The sequence below is a fragment of the Anas platyrhynchos genome, chromosome 29, assembly GCF_047663525.1.
Source record: "Anas platyrhynchos isolate ZD024472 breed Pekin duck chromosome 29, IASCAAS_PekinDuck_T2T, whole genome shotgun sequence".
Taxonomy (NCBI): domain Eukaryota; kingdom Metazoa; phylum Chordata; class Aves; order Anseriformes; family Anatidae; genus Anas; species Anas platyrhynchos.
The window spans coordinates 4,327,179-4,348,206 of NC_092615.1; the positions used below are offsets into that span (position 1 = coordinate 4,327,179).

Below are 21,028 nucleotides of genomic sequence, written 5' to 3' on the forward strand. Positions count from 1 at the left end.
TGACAAAGGGACTGCAGGTTTTGGGTTGTCTGACCACCACATCACAGGGTCCTGTTTCCAGTGCTGCCTCCTGCCCTTCCACAGGTCTCACTCGGGGTGTTACAGCTGGTTTTAAGGCCGTGCTCACTGGGGTTTTGTCTTACCTGCAGGATGGGAGGAATCCCAGCAGTGAATGGCAAAGGAGAGCGTCTCCTGCTCCATGTAGGAATCATCGATATTCTTCAGTCATACAGGCAGGTATCTCTGCACTCATCTATCCTCTGAGTGTGTTAACATCTATTTTAATGCTGAATGAAAGCAGGAAGATTTTCCTCTCCTGAAGAGTTTGATAATGAGTAGGCAAGCTACCTGAAGCTGTCTGTTGATGCACGTTGGGGGCTGTGGATTTTGTTCTTGTCCTTAAAACAGCTGGTGACACAGAGCCATTTTTTAAAGGTATGAGGAGTTGCTCATAAAGAAGTTCCCTGTCTCGGTGCCTGGGACGGACAGCATACATCCAGGGGTGGAGGGTGATTTTCTGCCCCTCTTACAGCCCCACACCTCCTTCCCTGGAGGGTTCCCAGGCAGTCCTGACCCAGCTGCCGAGCTGACTGTGTGCTCGGCTGACCTCTTGGCTGGAGGAAAGCTGCTCTGCAGACAAAGATGTCATTAGCAGCTCAGCGATCTCTCCTGTGCGGAGTACAAAAGGTGTCTTAGACATGGAGTACATGCCTGCAGCTGATTCCTTCTTTCTCTCTGCTTCTCCCCTTAAATTAGGTTCATCAAGAAGCTGGAACACACCTGGAAGGCCCTTGTCCATGATGGGGTGAGTGTCTGTGCAGAGGCAGGAGTTGTCCAGGTCTCAGCAGGGTTACCTGCTTCGGCTTCATTTATGCTACTTGGTGCCAATTACCTGGCTATTTATAGTGCCTGAACTGGTACAGCTGAAGCTGATGAAAGGAATAGTTCTTGCCTCTTATGCCTCCACAGCGGTGTAGTACCACTTATTCCCAATCAGGTTCTCTTGCTCACTCCACCTCCTCTCATGCTTAGCTGTCATGCTACCAGCTTTCCTCCTCTGCTCCCATCTGTCATTTTCCTCCTCCCCACAATACCAGGAGCTGTAAGCACAGGGCATGTGCCTTCGTGTATGAGTTGAGGAGCCCTGCGTTTGCTCTTTGGTGACTGACTGCAGTTCCACTTCAGTAAGCTGCCTGCTAATAAATCCCTTTCAGTGTTTCCTTGCTGTCTTGTCCCTAGCAGCAGCCAGATGCGTGTTTACAGAAGAGCAATCTCAGCTGTGAAAAACTCTTCTTCAGCATTGCATATCCGACCTTCCCTTAAAATATAAGGCAAAGGAATTGCGTGGATGCTAAGTCATAGGAGCACAGCTGAACATGGGAAGCAGAGACAGCTCAGTTTTACTATTTAAAACAAAAAGTGCAAAATATTTTAAATGTATGGGGACCTCTGGCTGAATTTTGGTGTCCGTGTCATTTGCAATTATACCCAGGTGTGCTTTGAATGTCAACCAGCAAAGCCAGAAGAAATTCCATATATGTAATCAGGTCAATATTTGAAAAATCCAGAAAGTCTATAAAGAAATAAAATCACCAAAATCCATTATAAAATTACAGTGAGAATGTAATCAAATGCAATCAACTCAAAGGCAACGCTTCAGGCTTATTTATAGCATTAATCAGATCATTTCAGTTAAGCCTTTCCATTTTAAGGATCTATGAGTGCTAAATGTTGGAATAAAAAAGATTGCATTGGCTGTTATAGAAATTCTGCCTTGAGGGGTAATTTTAAAATGAAACAATTGCTTCTTGCCTTTGTAGGACACAGTGTCAGTACACAGACCCAGCTTTTATGCAGAGAGATTCTTCAAATTCATGACCAACACGGTGTTTCGAAAAAATTCCTGTAAGTACATGGCCCAGGAACCACTGTCCTTGTGATACGGGAGAGTCAGAGCCTTATCTCCATCCCGCTGCATGCGTCCACATGGAGAGTTTCTGGGCAGGAATCTGAGCAGGCTTTTCTGCTGTAATATGAAGCAAAGCTGGGGAGCTGCAGAACCCTCGGGTGTCAGGGTTTCTGTGTTCTGCCAAACTCCTGCCCAGGAGCTCTCCGTGCAGTGTGTCGGAGGGCAAAGGCCTGTGAGTGGCAGGGTGCCTTTGGTGGTGGTGGTGGTGGTAGTTTCATCTTCTCTTTCATTTTTCTCATCCAGCTCTGAAGTCATCTCCCTCAAAGAAAGGGCGTAGTGCCTTGCTAGCTGTCAAGATGCCTGGTCCAACGGCTGCGTTCTCAGCTAGCCAGCTCCCCTCTGAAAAGGACGAAACGCAGTACGACCTCCGTGCAGCCAGGAGTTACCCCACCCTTGATGATGAAGGTAGTAGTCTTGTCCGTGGCTGATGGCTGTGTGGTTACCCTCTTCTTCTTTAGCAGTCCCGTAGGATGCTCCTCAGTCCTCGTTGTGTTCCCCACTGTGCACCAAACGCATCCTCCTTGATGGATAGCTCTTCATTCCCTGTCTTGCTGTGCTTTGCAGGTACTAAACTTAACCAGGACAGGGGAGAAGGTAAGAGGATACTGTCTTGTCACAGTGCTAGCAGTTAGCTGATTGGGAAGCAACATCTCTGCGTTGAAGACCAAATCCTTTCTTTGCAGCACTGTATGGTTCTGCAGTAAAAATGGTCTCTTGGGTCACTGCTGCAACTGGCACTTCCACCTGGCACCAGTGGTCGCAGCCCAAAAGCAATCAGTTGAGGTTTCCACCTGTAGAAAAAGGGGACTGTGCACTGCAGGACTTCAGTGTCAGTGTTTGAATGGGGCAAGATCTTGCATTTGGGGGAGAAAAGGAAAAAGGTGAATAGGTCTGGTTCTCTGCCCTTTTCATCACTTCCATCTGGGCTGGATTTACAGACAAGTGGTGGAAGGCAGGCTTCTGGAGCACAGAAGTGTTAGATTGCTGTCCGTGCAAAGCAGTGAGCACTCAATTCATCTCTTAATTCACTTGGTTATTTATCTCTGGCAATCCAAGCCTTTAATCCAGCTTTGGTTACCAGTGAGATATCTTCATTGGCATTACATTTTCTGTAGTGTCTATGTGCCGTGCTGGAGTGGTGCTTACTGGCTCTCTCTAGAGGATGCTTTGGGATAAGCTGTTGCTCTCATGAACCAGCTAAACTTGCCTGCCTGAGCCTTCAAATGGCCAGTCCCAGTGAGGGTGTGCAGGTAGAACAGCCTCCCGCTGGGATGGTGTAGATGTTTGACCTCTTCTTTTTCTTCCTACATCTCTCCTGTCCTCCGCTTTGGGCCAGCAGGCAGGCCAGACCTGCTCCCCTGCACACCTCCTTCCTTTGAAGAAGCTACCACGGCCTCCATAGCCACAACACTCTCTTCAACATCTCTCTCTGTTCCTGAGCGATCCCCCTCGGAGACATCAGAGCAGCCCAGGTACAGGTGAGGACAGTGCCCGTCCCCTGCTCCCACTGGTGTCGAGTGGCTGCCGTTCCTCTTCGTGCTGCAGCTCTCGGTAGGCTGCCCTATGCTCCGGAATGCTAATGACCAATTTTAATTAAATCTCTCCTGGGAGCAAGCAGACACAGCTTTGATGGGATTAATTATTGCTGGGAGAAGTGTCAGCTGTTAAGTGGAACATCTCCCTTATGGGGCAGGGAGTTAGATTTGGGGGCAGTGTAGGATTTCTGCCTTAAATCCCTCCTCTAACTACTATCCTGGTTTCTTTCCGCAGGAGGCGCACACACTCCTCAGGGCAGGATGGCAGGTGAGAAAAGTGTCTCGTCTCCTCTTGCTCTGCTGCACAAGGACCTCACGTTTGTCCCACCTCACTTTTGTCCTTGTGCAAAGGCCTCTTGGAGGGCTGAATGTGAATATTGTCAGCCCCAAGACTTTGGGGTAGTCTGCAGGGTGATGAATTGCTTCCTGCAATCAGATGATCCCCATTTCTTGCACAGAATCCTCACTATAGCAGATCTCCCAGTGCTCTGCAAGGAATCTTTAACATTGTTATTTGATGGGAAAGGGGACAACTTAATTTGGTTGAGTTGTCCAAACTTACCCCCTCAACCAGCACTTGAATCAATGAAAATGGTCCCTTATGCCCCCCCCCCCTCAGTAACCAGGCCTTAAAAGCAGGAAAAATCCTCTTTTGTGCATCTGCCTTGGTGAAGTGGACACGAATATAAGAGAGGGCTCTGACTTTGCAAGGTACTGAGCACCTTCAGACCACCAGCGATGTAGCGTGGAGGCTGCATGAACTTCAGTGTTCTCAGAAACCTGGGTGCTTTGAGGCTTTTTCTGGCCTGTGGTGATGGGTGGCTCGGAGCCAAGGGCAAGGTGGGACAAAACTCCCTGCTGCATAAAAAGTCTGGATTTAGAATCTCACGGCGTGTAATTATCTTGCATGCTTTTGCACCAGTAAAAATAACCCTGTTGCCTGTGTCAGTGGGACCTGAATGAGGATCCTTACACTTGCTGCTCGCTCTGCCCTAGGTTTCTGGGACATCTTGTAAGTGTTGTAGGTACAGGTTTTGAAATGCACATCACAAACTCAGTCTGGGGATACGCCGTAGCCAGAGGAGCTGCTGAACAGACTGATGTCCTCTCTCTCTGCAGCCAAATTTTGGTGCCTCAGAGGAAGGCAAGGACTTGGGAAGATGGGTGTTAACAGCATCCCACAAACATCTCCCCTCGCTCCTAGTTTTTAGCGATTTGCTGAGTTTCACAGCATGCAGCCTGTGGAAAAAATCCTTTTCCAGGGTATTTCTTAATGAATTTTGGGAAGTTCCTGTCACTAGAGGGCAAGTTGCTATTGATTTGCAGCACCCATCCAAGTGGCAGGGACCTGTGAGGCATCTCACCTCCTGCAGAATGCATTGTCTGAAACTGCTGAATATTGGAGACTTAAACTCAGGCACCTGTGCCAGGACCCACTTTGCAAAATGCGGTGACTTCACCTGAATTACTCCAGGCTCCCTCGATACGTCATGGAGGGAGTCACTGCAGGATGTGACTGCTCATCTGAAAATGGGTCAGGTGAATCATGTCCTAGAAGTGAGTGTCCCCAGACCGTCCAGGGACCTTAATGACTTGGTCAGAGGTAGATCTTGCCACAACTACAGCCACCTCACATAAGTGTGACCCTCTTTGTTTTTTTTTGTTTTTTTTTTGTTTTTTTTGCCTAATTTCTCCATTTCTTGCAATGGTATCTACATCCTTTCTAGGGGAACAGGGACCTTTGTGTGTATGTGCGAAAACAAAGTTATTAAAGCAGGAATCTCTGGGAATTTACATTCCTGAGTCGAAATGAAAAAGCCCTTCTCCAATTTGTTTGAGCCTGGAATGTGGCAAGCCTCTGATTACCCTAATCTGCTGGGGAATTCCCTCCAGGTTTGTGAATCCACCCCTACAGCAGCACCGACCCGGATGGAGTGGTGCTGCCTGCTGGCTGCAGCTCTTGGCTGAGCACCAGCCAGGGATGGAGCAGAGCTGGCCAGGGCTTCTCGGAGACCTGGAGCTCCTCCCTGCCCCAGCCCGTGCCCTTGGCTTGACAAACACCAGCTTCTCCTTCCCAGGAGGGCTGTAGAGCCAGCCCTGCTAACGCAAGCAATTACTTTAATAGCATGAGGTATTAAATTGAAGACTGTCACAAACTGCTCCTGAGCGTGCAGATAAATAGGATGTTAACCCCAGAGCAAGCCAGAGCAGCTTCAGTGCACCGGGAGCCTCAGGAGAGGTTGGAGGCTTTGCCCCTTGTGCAGCTGATGGATAACTCTGGGCACGGGTTTTCCCCAGAGGCCAATTTTCCTTTTTGCTCTGTACTCAGGTTGACATTGCCATGTTTTCTGCAGCACTGGTTAGCTAATCCCTTTCCTCTCGCCCTCTTTTCCCACCTCTTTGGCTTTGAGCACTGCAGTATTGACAAGACTGACTCTTTTGCCCAGGAGGTTTGGTTACCCCAAGCCTCGGGTCTGGCTGAGCCTCGCTCCTTGTGTCCTTGCTTCCCAGGTCACACGAGGAGGTGCGGGTTGAAGAGGAGCTTCAGCAGATCAGCGTAGAGCTGGAGCCCAAGTGTGATGTTGAGATCGTAGCTCCTGAAGAAGACGACAAAGAGTGAGTGCCCTGGAGCTTCCAGCAGCTGGGCAGGGCCCTGCCTGCTGCCTGCTGTCTGTGGCTGCTTCTGCCAGAGGCTGGTTTTGTTGGGGCATCGACTTCCCTGGAGAGCGAGGCTCTCACAGCTGTGAGACACTGCAGAGTGATGCTCCTTCTGCCCTGCCCTGATCTTTCTGGATGTTAGAGCAGATTATCCTCTGCACTAAATCACCAAGCCTTCCTTGCTCCTTCTTTTCTGCCCTCGCTGACTCGGTGCTGTCATTTCTTCCCCCCTCCAGGGAGGCGGCTTCTTCAGCCTGTGCCATTGGAACATCCACGGCTACAATAGAGGTGGAGACGGCCAGCCAGGCCTCCGAACCAGCCAGCCAGGCCTCGGATGAAGATGACGTGCCAGTCACAGACATATACTTTGTAAGATTCCCTTTCTGCCTGGCCCGTTAGGGGTGTGAGGGAAATGTTTGGACGAGGCTGTAACAATCTCTATTTTGGCAGTCGGGTGCACAGGGTAGAGTCTGCCCTTGTGTCGAGTGCCTTCAGATCTTAACACTGGACAGGTTTTGAACGCAGGGAACCAGCCTAGCCCTTGGAGAACAGAGAGCAGCATCTAGTGGGGCTCAAACAGGTGCTGCTGCTGCGGAGGTAGCCGTAGGTGTGCTGCTCTACTTCCAAGCAGGAGCACTGAAGGGCTTATCTAGGCCAGCGTGTTCACTCCTGGGACAAGCCAAGGTGAACGCAGGTGCAGCAGGGGCTCCCTCAGCTGGAGCTGCAACACAGACGTGTGCTGGAGCTGCCCAGAGCCGGAGCAGAGGCGGTTGCAGTGGGGCTGACCTCGGGCTCTGGTGACCTCTGGCTTTTCCTTTCCCCGCAGGCAGATGCAGTAGGTGGTGCAGTGGAAATCTAGTACTGAGACAGGGAGTAAGTGAGGTGGTTGCTGGTTGGCAGCAGAGTGCTGTGGAGCCCGGGGGCTGTGTTCCTCAGCCAGCTTCTGCAATGTCTGAGCAGCGTCTGCAGACTGGAGAGGAGATTTTAGCAACGCGTGCCTGCTTCGTGGATTCCCAGAGCAGAGCTGAGGGTCTGCCCCGTGGCAGCTCTCCCCCGTGTCCCGGCACTGGAATTTTTCTCATTAAAAAGGTGCCCTGCTCTGCCTCGTTGCTGTCCACAGCAGTGGAGACGAGCTGTGCCCTGTGAACTCCTTCAGACAAACCTAAAACAGGCAGCGTTTGGCTTTCCCTGGGCTTGCGTGACTCTGCTGCAGAGCTGCTCACTCATTGCCGAGTCATTTGGAGGCTCGTGGGAGCTGCAGAAGGAATCGGCTCCATTTTAAAAGCTTGTCTGTTTGGGTTTTTTCTGCATGCTGTTCAAAATGCAAACAGCTCCCTCTAACACTGGCTGCTCTTTCTTTGCCTGTGGATGGCAGCTGCGTGCAAGCTGCTTGCAGACGCTGCCGGTTCCGCTGGCAAGTGTCTCCTAGCAGGGGGCAGCTCCCCTCCCTCCATGGCCGTGGGCACATGGGACTCCCCCCAGCTTCCCAGGGGTTCCTCCCTGTCGAGAAGAAACCATTTGTGTGCAGTGTGTGCTCCCGGAGAGCGTGACTGACCGCCCATCAGCATCCCATACCTCATCCGAGTCCTTGAGTTTTGCATTAAATGTGTGTCGTGTGCCGTGCAGCGTTTGTCACTGCTGGGATGAAGGGAAAAGCTGACCTGGGCTCCCACAGGCACTTTCCTTGGAAAACCACTCGAGCTGCAGCTCCGGGGAGGCAGCACCCGAGCGCAGCAGGGCTGAGCCCACAGCTGCTCCCACAGGGCTGCCCCAGGAGCGGTGTCGGGGGGTTGCGACGGACAGAGAACAATTTGTTGAGTCCCAGGGGACTGGGGTCTGTTCTTTGGAAATCTGCTGCTGAAAGGAGAGCGCTTTATCCTCCTGCTCACTCTCAGGGGAATAAAGGCGCAGAGACTGTCCCGGGCACGGGCACCGCTCTTCCCACGCACGGCTTCCCTGCCCACTGATCCGTTCAGCCCTGGAGTTGCACAACCCCTTGTTCTCTTTTTTGTTGTTGTTTCTTTGTTTGTTGTTTTGCTTTGTTTGTTGGTGTTGTGGTTTTCTTTTGCTTTCTCTTTCATCCTGTCCTTCACATCATCTTTTTTTCCTCTGTTTCCTTTCTCACCTCACTTGCCCTGGGGCCATCCAGTTCACAGATGGGAGGTACTGGATTTACTCTCCCCGACAGCGCAGACTCCGAACCACCTCGCTTTCCTCTGGGACTGTAAGTGAATGTGCTAGCACACAGGGGAGCAGAGCTGCAGCTTTGAAACGCTGGGTCCAGCAGCTCCTTTTTCCCTGGATGCTGTAGCTCTGTCCTCTGTGGCTGCTAGGAACCAGCTCAGTAGAAACTGGGGAGGCAGATCAGAACTGCAGAAATGGATTTCTGTAGGATCTGACAGAAATGAAGACTCTGCCCTGCTTTTCTGCAGGCCAAGGGCACGGCTCCTGGCATGGGATGGGCCACAGCATCACCCGGCCCTTGGACAAACCTGCAGGCACTGGCTAGAAAGGTGAAGACACCTGAGCATTTGTAGGTGACATCAGGCACAGCTCCCTTGGCTCAGGAAGCCAGACTGGGTTCCAAAGACCCTGTTGAGATGCTGTGGAGCTGGTGTTAAGCCAGTTTTGACCTCTTAGGCCTGTGGCCAGTCTTATTTCTGGTGGCTGGGAGGCTGAGCACTTGTAAAGCCAAAGGAGTTTGAGTTACTGATGGATCAGGGATGGTTTCTGCTCTCAGCCCTTGCTGGCATCGCTCATGGGCTCCCTCCTCACTGCAGGTTTCTGTGAGCTGTGGGAGTTTCCCTTTCCCTTCCAGAAGGCGCAGCGAGGCAGTTCAGTGTTTAGGGCTTGCTCTGGGTTTTGGCATTCCCTTTCTCAAGGTGTGTGAGAGCTGCTGTCTTCCTCAGAGGGTAATGCCAGCACTGTCAGGGCCTCGGCACAAGCGTTTGCATAGCGTGGGTGGCGCAGCGCCTGCCGCCTTGGAGCCAGGCGGGGGAGCAGGCATCAGGCAGGGTGCACGGGGAGGCAGGGGCATGCTCCTGAGCTTGGCTGAGGGCACTGAGAAGTGCTGCACAGTGTGGGCAAACAGGCAGCCAGCTCCTCCCGGCAGCTTTTCCTGCCCCCACGCTGGGTTTGGCTGGCCCAGCACCAGCAGGGTTAATGCTGAGCACCGGATGCTCCTACTTTTTATTTTTTTTATTTTTTTTTATCTCCCCGCTGGGTTTGCAGCTCCCTGCATGCGTCTGGACTCCCAGAAGGCTCGGAAAGGGGCTGGCTGGAGCATGTGGTTGGGTCAGGATGGGTGAAAAACAGGATGTGGGGCAGACTTGGTGCAGCGTTGAACGTTGCTGCGCCTTCAGCAGAGCCCTGCAAAAGGCTCCAGGCAAGGTTTTCTCTTCCTTCCTTCCTCCCAGCGGTCTCTGCTAATGCAGCTGCAATTATTGATGGGGTCCAGCATGCGGAGCCCAGTGCTTCAAAGCTGCTCTAGCTTCTTGTAGTTTCTTGCACATTGTAGGCTGTTCCGCTTGGTTCCCAGGCCGGGACCCCCCCAGGCTTCTTTCAAGCACCCAGTTCCATTTCTCTTCCTCTGCAAGCCCAGGCTGGGCCATGGGGCCAGCTTCCAGCCCTGATACGGGGGCACCTCTGGAGCCAGCAGAGCCACTTTGCAGTGCAGGTGGGTCCCCCAGGAGTCACCAGCCCTTGAACCTGCCAGGATTTCTGTGCTGAGTCAGAAGCAGAAGCGTTTTGTCACACCAGAGCTGCGCTAACTGGCTCCCACCACACACGCCCCCTTCCCCCACATTATTCCCCAGATCCAGTTGTGTTTTGCCTCCTTTGTTGTGCCTGTTCTCATCACCTCTCTGCTGTCTCCAAGGCTCTCAGTGGGAACTAACTGGTTCCTTTCTGTGCCCACCACCCACCATGATCCAACCCGCCCGTCTGCTGCCTTGCTTGGCCAGCAGGGAAGGGGGAAGGCACAGCAAACCAGGTCAGGTTCCACTGTAAAAGCCCTCCTGGACACTCAAGATGCCAATTTGTAGCACGCCTGGGGCTCAGAAAATGGGGTTTGGGAGCTGAGAGTGGGTAGCAGGAACCAGGAGCTCTGCCCCTGCCCCTAGGTAAGTCGCTTGCCATGTCTCCTGGTTTCTCTGGGGTCAGGGTGATGCTGTGGCAGGGAGCTGAGGCTTCCCTGGCACTTCCAAAGCTCTCAGATCTGTCCCTGCGAGAGGAGAGGTTGTCCCATGTCCCAGAAGGCAGGGAGCAGGTAGGTACCGAGGCTGAGGAAGGCTCCTCTGCTGAGACCCAGCACCGAGCTCGGTTCTCTCCCTCCAGGCGGACAGCTGTTCTTACTGTATTGTTTCCTACTCTTTTATTTTCTCCTTTTATTTTTTCCTCTTCTCTCCTTTGCTCCCTGCTCTGCTGCTGCTCTCCTTGCATTCTCCCCGCCGTCTCTGGCCACTCTGGCAGCCGACAGACGAGAGGAGTTGGGTTTACTCCCCGCTCCACTATAGCGCTCAGCTCCACTCTGTCTCCGATGAGGAGAGCGATACAGTAAGTGTACAAGAAGCACGTGCTGGGTGCCCGGTGGGTCAAGGTCGGACCTTGCGCTCCCTCTGCAAGCTGGCCTTGCCGGGGGAGCTGCTGTGGCCTCTGTGCAGCATGGGGCTCTTGCATGGCCGCGGCGGAGCCCTGCCGCAGCTCGGCTCAGCTCTGGCAGCAGGTGAGGGCTGCTGCGCTGGCAGAGACCCCTTCGGCTCAGCAGGGGTTGAGTGCAGTGAAAGCTCGGGGGTCTGAAGTTCTCCAGACGTGGTGTTGTTACTGGGATGCAAAAGAAGCAAGCTGCCCTCTTGGTGCTCGTTGTGGCTCTGGGGGTTTGGCTGGGCTCAGACCAGATGCAGGGCGGATGCAGGGGTGTTGATTCTCTTTTCTCTGCCTCTTGCAGTAATCTCTATGCAGACACAGAAGCCCCAGAGAGCAGCGATTCCCTCTGCAGGTCGATGTGTTCCCTTTTCGTTGATGCAGCCGTTCCAGTGGGATGGGGAAGAGCTTGCCGACACCAGTATTGCTGCACTGCAGGATCCCGGGCACTGCATTTCAGAAAGGAGCAAAACTATAACCGTCTATTTCTACTTCTCCCAGATGTGGGCAGCAAAGAAACCACCCACTCACCCGCAGCTCCCAACGGAGACATCCAGCTGGGTGTAGAGAATCCTGGGTAGTAACACAGTGTTTTCCAGATGTGCACTACCGTAGCTACCTATCCATGTGTAATACTGTGAACCTTTTTAATTTTTTAATCATGTATTTATTTCTTTTATCTTTGCACAGACAGCACAAATGTGCTTTTTTAAACATTTAGTTTACTGCACTTTTTTTTTTTTTTTTTTTTTTGGGTTGTCATATATTTGTGCATCAGAAAGGAGGGTGAGACCTCACTGGAGAATTAATTGGTAGGAGCACGTTGCTGGGGAGGGCAGGGACCGGAGTGGGCTTCCCTTGAGGCAGCAGCGTGGTCTGACCAACTGATGGAGTCGGGAGGTGTGAGGCTGTCCAGGCTCTGCCACGGTTTTGCCGAGTGACCTAAGGCAAGTCACTTAACCACTCTGTGCCTCGGTTCCCCTGTGCTGATGGGTGTGCAGCTCCCACTTCCGTTAAAGCACTTAAAGCCTGGGATGAAAGGTGCTATGTAAATGCCATGTATTAAAGGCCATCGAGTAGAATTGCTCCCACGTTACAGTAGTCCAAAGTAGCCATGCCAATTCACTCAGATTCAAAAATCGCTAGTGACTTCTCTAGATCTGTGACACTGTGCGGGGGAAGCAAGCGATTCCTGGCAACGCTGACGTGGTCACCTCGGCTCTCTGGACGTCGCAACGGCTTCAGCCTTCACCTTCACGCTGCTGTTACCCTGTCCCTCTGTGCTTGGGAGCCCACGCTTCGTCCCGCCGGCCGCGCCAGGCATGGACAGATGAGGACTGGGCGCCTCCTCCAGGGACCGTCCCCGCTCTGCCAGCCCCGGCGTGGCTCGCCCGGACCCCGCATCCCACTGGAGCCACTTCGCACCTCGCATGCTCACGGGTGTATCCGACCGCCAGTGACTCGGGGGTCGCGGACACTGGGTTCACACGTATCCTCCGTACCTCAGGGCAGTCAGGGAGCTGCGTGCACGTCCGCGCCTGCTGGAGGCAGAAACCAAGCACCTGGCTCCAGCACCCGGGTGCGCCGGGCGGCGTTGTGTGCACGGACTCTGTTGGACACACAGCTGGGTGACTCGGACGTTGCCTGTGGCAATGTCTGCTGTTGGAAATGGCTGCTTCGGATGTCTGAGACACGGATAGTTTGCTCTTTGAGGGCTGCACGCTGTAGCCAAGACAAGATTTGGTGTCACTTGGCAGTGCTCGGTTTAGGCTCGTCCTCCTGTCAGCAGGACACCGTAGCATCTTGAACTCCAGCAGTCCCATCCTCTCCCAGAGAGAAGAAATGGAACCCTTTAGACAAGGAGGAGACAGGTCTTGTTTGTGTGCTTCACATGCCAAGAGAGGGGGTCAAAATCTCTTTATTCTCATCACAATCTTCAGCTGTCCTTGGGATTCCTTGTAGAGGGGTGTAGAAGAGGAACCCTCCTTCTGGGGCTCTGTCCCTTTCCATCTGTCTTCGCAGCAGCACTCAGGACTGGTTAATTCAGGTCCCAGAAGGGAACCAGGCTGGTGGGAAGCTCTTCCCCTCTGCGAGGCGATGAAGTTGGCGAGGATCTTTGTGAATTGACATTGTTTCTTGCCTAGAAGTACGGGACCCAGACTTCACCCCATGCCTGCAGATGCTGAAGGCTGTACGGTGTGCTGCTCTCGGAGTGCAGGCTGGGGGTCTTGCAAGCTGCTGCCGTTAGATGTATCCATGTATTTACCAAATAATCTATCAAAAGTCTTTCAAGACATTCTCCCCTTTCAGTCGCTACTTGACAGCTTGTTCATCCAGCTCGTGGCATCGCTCCATGACAGCCCCTTCAGTAGGCTGGGGAACAGCTCCCAACCCACCCCATGTCCCTGTGCCAGCCCGGGGGGGTGCTGCAGGCTGCGTGTTCGGCGCTGCGGGGGGCTCAGTAGTTGGGCAGAGGGGAGCCGGGAGTAGTGCAATACCTACAGACTAACGTGCCTCTGGGCTGAGAGCGTGAGGCTGCAAAATGCTGGAAATTCAGCCTTTGTTTCCTCCAGAAGCCCGATGCTGCACTTGGAGAGGCCGGAGGTTCCCATGTCCCTTCTGCATCTTCAGGTGTCGCTCTCGGGCGCTGCACTGGGGAACGCGGCCCCGGGAGGGAGCCGGGAGGCTGGGCTCAGCCGAGCCCCAGCTGCACGGGCACCTCCTGGGGTTAGGTGCAGCAGGCCTTGCCCACCAACAAAAATCAAGCATCTTGGTAAAGATGGTTCAGGCATCACTGAAATCAGGACTTCTTTCCTTCCCTGCATTTCAGGGGTCTCTAAAGCTGCTTTGCCTCTGTGCAGGAAGCGTCTGAGCCCAACCTTCATAGAGTATCCCGGTGAATGAACTTTGCAGGCTCAAGCTAGCTTGGTCCCGGAGGATATGGGGAAGCCCAAATCTCCTTTTGCAGCACGTTCATTCCAGCTGTTGTCGTTCTTCAGGTGTCCAGGCTTTTTGAGACAATCCTTCTGTGTGCAATCCTACAATGCTGAACCCTTTGGAGCGATCAGGTCTGTAAAAGATGAGAGCAAAGGGATGGGAGCAACTTTGTCAATGTGAGTGGGGAAAAAGGAGCCTTATTTTAGGGAGATGCTGATCCCAAATGGAAACTACTCCTTGCCAGGCCCATGCACACTTCTTGCTGTCATCTCCTGCCCAAGTGTCTGTGCTGGAGAGCAGCTGAGCCTTGACAAGGCTACAGGACGCTGGGGTTCAATGCTTGCTCCTTACCCACCTCTCTGTGCTATTCCTGCCCACTGCAGTGGGGGAGCACTGGGGGGCACTTCCCATGCCTTGTCAGTGCTGCCTTTGCAGGGCAGAGTCGGAGGAAGAGGACTGGGTCTTGCCCTTGGGGAAGATCCTCAGCCCTTCTTTGGGGAGGAGAGCCCTTGCCCCTCCTTGGCCTGAGCATCTCAGCTGTGCCCAGCTCACCTGCGGAGCGGGTCCTGTGTGTTTTTGCTAGGGCTTTCTCTAGTGCCCCAGAAGATCGCTGCCTCGTGCTGTCACCAGCGTACCCCTACATCTCGAAAAAGGCACCGCATCTCCTGCTGCTCCACGGGCACAGGACTCGAGGGCTCCAGGGCTGTTTCTGCTTTCAGCCATCACCGCCTCCTCGGTGCCTGGGGTCGCACGTTGGCTCCGGGCACGGGGCTGGCACCGTTGTGGCAGGGCCTGGGTCACCCTGGGTGCCCGCTGGGCTCCCGAAATGTGCCGTGGCTCTGCCCAGCACCCTCCGCTCCCCGCTCAGCGTCACCTCCAGCTCTCGCCCAGCCGGACAAAAGCCGCGGCCCCCAGGCCCTGGCTCGTGTCTGATTTTCTCTCTGTTGCTGTCCCCATCAGTCCCGGGTCTCCTCTATCGGATGCTCGTGCTCCCGCTCATTTCCCACGTCCGCTCCGTGCGTGCACCGTGTAATGAATGTATGTAATTAGGGGGGGCCGAAATGGGATGCCGACCGGGGGTGTTGTCATGGCTCTCTTCTTTATTATTTTTTTGGGGGGGGGAGAAAGGTTACGTCATGAGCGCTTTTTTCTTTTCCTCGTTCTGTTTTTTTTTTGTTGGTTTTTTTTTTTTTTTTTCCGTTTCCTCCTCGCGGGGAGCCCTTTTCCAGAGAACTGTAAGTTGATGCTTTCTGTCCTCGGCTCTGTGATAAAGCGTTTCTGTGTGTGCTGTGCACAGCTCTGCCTCGTCTCAGCGCCCTCACTGCCGCGCCCCGCCCCGCGAGGGCATTTTGGGGGAAAAAAAGCGAGAAAAAAAAACAAAGGGGGGAGGGAAATAAATAAATAAACAGGTAAATAAATAAATAAATAAATAAAACACCGATCGCGGGCCCGCCCCTCCCGTGGGCCGGGCCTGGCACCGAGGCCTCGCGGCTGGAGCTGCCCGGGGCCGCCTGAGCCCAGCCGGGAGCGGGGCCGATGGGCTCCGGGTCGCGCAGCCCCGGCCGGCGGCGTCGGGACAGGGACCGGGACCGGGATCGGGACCGGGACCGGGACCGGGAGCGCTCCGGGAGCGGGGAGAGGCGGAGGCGCCGCAGCCGGAGCCGGAGCGGGGGGCGCCGCCACCGGGAGCAGAGCTCGGGGTGAGCGGGGGGGAACCGGGCCCGGGGCGGCCGGGCCTTGCTGGGGGAGGGCCGGGACGTGTCGGGGACCGGGACCGGGGCCGGGCCGTGCGGGAGGAACCGGGCCCTGCTGGGGGAACCAGGCCCGGGCCTTGCGCCGGGGACTGGGCCCGGTGCGGCCTTGTCCCGGGGCAGGCGGGGAGCGGGGCCTGGCTGCGGCCGGGCCCGGAGGGAGCCCGGCTCGGTGCGGCCGGGACTTGGGGCTGTTACCGCGGCCCCCAGCGGCCTCCCACCGGACACAGCCAGCTCGGGGGCTCGGCCGGGCCCAGCCGGGCCTAGGAGGCCACAGGGGAGGCCCCAGGGGGGGGGCAGGAGCCACCGGGCGCCCACCCGGCCCCGGAGCCCCCCGGGGAGGGCACGGAGCCTTCGTGGGAGCGTGGTGCGGGGGGCGAGTACCGGGCTCGGAGCCTGTTTGGGTTTTCTCGGCCCTGCTGTTGGCTCGGGACAGGCCGTGCCCTGCCCGTGGTGGGGCAGCACGCTCCCCTCCTGGGGCACTGCGTCCGCACAGAGCCTGCGATCGTCAACTGAAATGTGGCTTCCCCCCTCCCGCAGCTCGGACTCTGAGGATGAGAGGCACAAATGGAAGAAGAAAAGCAAAAGCAGGGACCAGCACCATAAAAGCCAGAAGAAACACCGCTCGCGCTCCCGGGGTCGCTCCTCCAGCTCGGGCTCTGAGCGAGAGCGAGACAAGAGGCGAGCCCGGAGCAGAGAGAGGCGGAGGAGAAGAGATGGCTCCAAATCCTCCGTGTCCTCAGTCAGCTCTCCCTCCCCACCACGTTCCCGCGGCCGGGAGGAGTCGGGGCAGCAACTGAGCCTTCAGGAGCGCTTGAGGATGAAGGAGGAGAAGAAGAAGCAGGCTGCGCTCATGAAGGCCTTGGAGACCCCAGAGGAGAAACGGGCTCGACGGCTGGCTAAGAAGGAGGCCAAGGAGAGGAAAAAGCGGGAGAAGATGGGGTGGGGAGAGGAGTACATGGGTTACACCAACACCGACAATCCCTTTGGGGACAACAACCTGCTGGGAACTTTCATCTGGAGCAAGGTGAGCGCCCAGTCCACACCTCTGTGTCACAAGAGGCTGCTCTGTACTTTGGTCACAGGAGGTTGTGTTCCTGTGGCTGCCGTGGGGGGTCCACAGAGCAGTGGGGTGTCAGGAGGGACTTTGCTTGAGGTGGGAACCTCTGAAACACTACAGGGAGCCACATGAGAGCAGTGCTGTCATCTAGGGCAGCAGCTGGGTGTTCCTGAAAAGCTCTGCAGGGCTTTACGTCTGTTATTGTGAAGACCAATGTTTGTAGTCAGGGCTGTGGGATTAGGAGATGGGTCAGGGTACAGGAGAGGCTGCCTGGGAGCTGGGAGCTGGGGAGTGTTCCCTGCTTGTGTTGCTGCTCACCAGGTGGGGTGGACATCCTGGGTGAGTCTGGGTTTTGCTGAGAAGCTCAGAAGCTGCAGAAGCTGCAGAAGTAGGATTTGAGGGAGTCGGGGGTCCTTGACAGGATGAGAGCCCATTAGAGCAGCAGAAATGGGTGGATGTGGTGTTTGTTGCCAGTTGAGAGGCTGCAGAGGCTGCTTCGTTTCATGGCCCCTCTTGGCCACTCTGTTTCAGGCGCTGGAGAAAAAGGGGATCAGCCACCTGGACGAAAAGGACCTGAAGGAGAGGAACAAACGAATCCAGGAGGACAACCGTCTGGAGCTGCAGAAGGTGGGAGCAGAAGCCCTTTCCCTCCCACTGCCTGGCACAGGTCCCCATGGGCAGCTCAGTTCTCCCAGCTGCTCCCAGCACATCCTGAAAGTTCCCTTGATCTCTCTGGGGGAGCCCATGACTATAAGACGTGGGTGCTACGCTGTACTGACTTCTGTTCGGGGGTGAGATTTTCTCCTTGGGGCTGAATCCAGCTCAGGAGGTGCTGATGAAGACAAATGCCAGGTCACTGCAGAGCACTCTGTGCTCTCCTGGCACAGAGCTCCTGGCTCTCCGGGAAGATTGTGGGGGCTGAGGCAGCTCAGTGAGTGTGGTTACAGTGGTGTCCTGCAGGAGGCTGGCAGCCTCATGTCTTGCTCTGTCCCTGAGCAGGTGAAGCAGCTGCGCCTGGAGCGAGAGAGGGAGAAGGCGATGCGTGAGCAGGAGCTGGAGATGCTGCAGCGGGAGAAGGAGGCGGAACACTTCAAAACCTGGGAGGAGCAGGAGGACAACTTCCACCTGCAGCAGGCCAAGCTGCGGTGGGTGGGCAGCTTCGTGGGGTCAGGCTGGTGGGGAGCAGAGGTCAGCAGGCACCGCTCACTGTTCTCTCCTCTCACCCAGGTCTAAGATCCGGATTCGGGACGGGAGGGCGAAACCCATCGACCTCCTGGCTAAGTACATCAGTGCAGAGGATGACGATCTGGCTGTGGAAATGCACGAGCCCTACACCTTCCTGAACGGCCTGACCGTCTCTGACATGGAGGATCTGGTGGAGGACATTCAGGTACCTCTCTGTGGCCTCTGTGCCCTGCCTGTGGCTGAGTTCAGGCCGTGACACGGAGCGGGTGCCTGATGTCTCCTGTCCCCTGCCTGCAGGTTTACATGGAGCTGGAGCAAGGCAAGAACGTGGATTTCTGGAGGGACATGACCATCATCACGGAGGATGAAATAGCCAAGCTCCGCAAGCTGGAGGCCTCTGGGAAAGGAGGCCCTGGTAAGCAGGAGGCCAAGAGCCTGGCGTGGGTGTTGGGGGGAGTGAGAACAGTGGGTAATGAACGGTGCGGGGTCTGCCGCAGGCTCTCAGGCTTGCAGAGGCTCTCGAATTGCTGCTGGAGGATGTGATGGATGGAGGCTGTGGATGTGGCAGCCGTCCCCTGCCGGGCTCCAGCTGTTCGGTGAAGCCCAGGAGCGCCTGAGTGTGTGAGCGCTCAGAGGCTGACCGGTCGCCCTTGCCTGCCTGTGCAGGGGAGCGGCGGGACGGCGTCAACGCCTCCGTCAGCTCGGACGTGCAGTCCGTGTTCAAGGGGAAGACCTACAACCAGCTGCAGGTGCTGTACCAGGGCATCGAGAGCAAGATCCGGGCAGGAGGGCCCAACCTTGACATCGGATACTGGGAGAGCCTGCTGCAGCAGCTGAAGGCCTACATGGCTCGGGCCAGGTGAGAGCGGGGACGGTGCCGGGTCAAAGCTGTGGAAGGGGACAGCGCAGAGCTGCCATGAGCAGAGCTGGGGAGGCCCAAACCCACAGTCACGGTGTGGGGATATTATGCCTTTTCCAAGCTGTTGCTTCTTCCAAGTGGGAAGAAGGGCTGGACAATCAGTCCCTTCTCAAAAGGCGATATTTAAGGTGAGATCCTCGGGGGGAAGCTGACTGGAGAGTTATTCAGCCCAGAACTGTAAAAAAAACAAATTTCAGGCCGGAGTGGTGTGTGTCCCAGCCATGGGCATGCAGGGTGTGACCTGATGGCTCGTCTCCCCCTCGCAGGCTGCGGGAGCGGCACCAGGACGTGCTGCGGCAGAAGCTGTACAAGCTGAAGCAGGAGCAGGGCGTGGAGAGCGAGCCGCTCTTCCCCATCATCAAGCGGGAGCCGGTCTCCCCCAGTGACAGGTATGCAGCCCCCTCCTTGGGGACCACAGCCCTCAGCCTCCCCCTCAGGCACCCAGGACAGAAGGTGCAGCCTCGTGCTCCCACCTGTCCACAGACAAACCTCGGGGAGCCAAGGGCACCGTCTCCATCCCCCGTTGTCTTCCCTGCAGGCTGGACCCGGAGGAGAGCCTTGTGGTACAGCCGGGGCCGTCCTCAGAGCCAGAGGCTGAGCAGGATGCAGAGGTCAAAGGAGAGGCAGAGGGAGAAGCCGTGTTGATGGAGGAGGACCTGATCCAGCAGAGCCTGGACGACTACGACGCGGGGAAGTACAGCCCCCGGCTGCTGGGCCCCAACGAGCTGCCCTTCGATGCGCACGTGCTGGAGGCCGAGGAGGACATGCACCGCCTGCTGCTGCTGCGCCAGCAGCTCCAGGTCACAGGTAGGAGCCCCGATGGCCTCGTGGCCTGGCCTGGCACGGGGGGCACATGCGTGCCCTGGGGTGCAGGGCTGGAGGGGGGGGATGCTCCTCTTGGAAAAGGGTAAATGCTGGGGCTGGAGCACGCACCCAGAGCTGGCCTCGCAGAGGGATCCACCGGGTACTGAAGGGGGACGCAGCCCAGACTGCTGGCGTTCCCTGTGGGTGCCCAAATCAGCTCCCTCCCTCTCCCCAACACACCACTCGAGCTGCAGACAAGTGGTGAGGGTATTTTGGATGAGTTTCCCAGCACCCACCAGGTCTCCATGTCCAGCACATCCCCAGCCCGGCCCCTCCTGCCCCTTCCCTGCGCGCACCCCGGGCCCACTCGGCGCTGCGGGGCCAGCCCTCACCTCTCCTCCCTGCAGGCGATGCCACCGAGAGCACCGACGACATCTTCTTCAGGAAGGCCAAGGAGGGCATGGGCGCGGACGAGGCGCAGTTCAGCGTGGAAATGCCCCTCACGGGCAAGGCTTACCTCTGGGCTGACAAGTACCGGCCCCGCAAGCCTCGCTTCTTCAACCGGGTGCACACGGGCTTCGAGTGGAACAAGTACAACCAGACCCACTATGACTTCGACAACCCCCCGCCCAAGATCGTGCAGGGCTACAAGTTCAACATCTTCTACCCCGACCTCATCGACAAGCGCTCTACGCCCGAATACTTCCTGGAGGCCTGCCAGGACAACAAGGACTTTGCCATCCTGCGCTTCCACGCCGGGCCGCCCTACGAGGACATCGCCTTCAAGATCGTCAACCGGGAGTGGGAATATTCCCACCGCCACGGCTTCCGCTGCCAGTTTGCCAACGGCATCTTCCAGCTCTGGTTCCACTTCAAGCGCTACCGTTACCGCAGATGAGGGGCTGCTCTCCCCACCAGCACAGAGGGTGGGCAGGGGGCTTGTTCCCTTGTCCCACATGCGCTGTCTCATGGACCTGCCCGATGCTTGGCCCAGCGCTGCCTCTTGACCATTTTCCTCATGCCTTTTATCCCGAGGGACCCTGAGACTTTGACACAAATAAATTGGGGTTGTTTAAGCCGTGGCCTCCCTTGCCTGAGCACCCCATGCCCCTCTGTCCCCTGGGGCTGTGCTGTACGCTGCCAGCAGCCAGTATCCTACTGGGCCAGCACTGGGAGCTCCCCTGGGGCTGTGCAGTGGTGGGGGCTGTCTGTGTCCCTAGCCCCAGATGCTCTCCACCCTGTGGGTTCCCATTGCCTCTTCCAGCCCCACGCCCTTCCCTTGCTTGTGCCAGACCTGTCCAGCCGTGACGTTCCCCAGCTGGAGCCGCGGTGCCCTTTGCTCTGTGAGCACAGCCCCTTGCCCACGGTCCCACCGCTGCCGAATTCCCTCGGCCCTGCGCCGCCCCCACAGGCCCCGTTTCTGGCCGTCCCCCGCCTGGCATCCTGCTGCCCCAGCCCGGGAGCACCGCCACCTCCCTCGACCCTGGCTGCAGGATGAAAGGGTTTGGTGGCCACAAGGCGTCAGCCTCCGGCGGGGAGGAGGAGCGGGGTGTGAGATGTGACCAGGAC

General features: G+C 56.3%; 2 protein-coding genes across 9 annotated transcripts in view; both read left to right on the forward strand.

Annotated features, from left to right (window-relative positions):
• PIP5K1C (phosphatidylinositol-4-phosphate 5-kinase type 1 gamma) overlaps positions 1-11,533 on the forward strand; it is a 39,038-nt gene extending 27,505 nt beyond the window's left edge. Inside the window, exons 9-20 of one of the 8 annotated variants that reach the window (XM_072029307.1) lie at positions 150-233; positions 757-805; positions 1,821-1,905; positions 2,213-2,374; positions 2,534-2,563; positions 3,309-3,441; positions 3,740-3,772; positions 6,016-6,120; positions 6,399-6,531; positions 8,312-8,386; positions 10,633-10,716; positions 11,108-11,533. In XM_072029307.1, the coding sequence (XP_071885408.1) occupies positions 150-233; positions 757-805; positions 1,821-1,905; positions 2,213-2,374; positions 2,534-2,563; positions 3,309-3,441; positions 3,740-3,772; positions 6,016-6,120; positions 6,399-6,531; positions 8,312-8,386; positions 10,633-10,716; positions 11,108-11,110 (976 nt within the window). In that variant the 3' untranslated portion in view covers positions 11,111-11,533. Of the gene's footprint in view, positions 1-149; positions 234-756; positions 806-1,820; positions 1,906-2,212; positions 2,375-2,533; positions 2,564-3,308; positions 3,448-3,739; positions 3,773-6,015; positions 6,121-6,398; positions 6,532-6,988; positions 7,036-8,311; positions 8,393-10,632; positions 10,717-11,107 lie in introns of those variants that run through there. The other 7 variants (XM_072029306.1, XM_072029308.1, XM_027472288.3 and 4 more) reach the window with 7 other exon arrangements.
• Positions 11,534-15,189: 3,656 nt separating this feature from the next.
• Positions 15,190-20,535, forward strand: CACTIN (cactin, spliceosome C complex subunit). The gene is made up of 10 exons (XM_038169302.2): positions 15,190-15,440; positions 16,032-16,518; positions 17,083-17,178; positions 17,551-17,696; positions 17,779-17,941; positions 18,034-18,151; positions 18,403-18,595; positions 18,922-19,044; positions 19,194-19,462; positions 19,867-20,535. The coding sequence occupies exons 1-10, from the start codon at positions 15,277-15,279 to the stop codon at positions 20,355-20,357; spliced, it is 2,250 nt and encodes a 749-aa protein (XP_038025230.1). The 5' UTR covers positions 15,190-15,276; the 3' UTR covers positions 20,358-20,535.
• Positions 20,536-21,028: the final 493 nt, after the last annotated feature.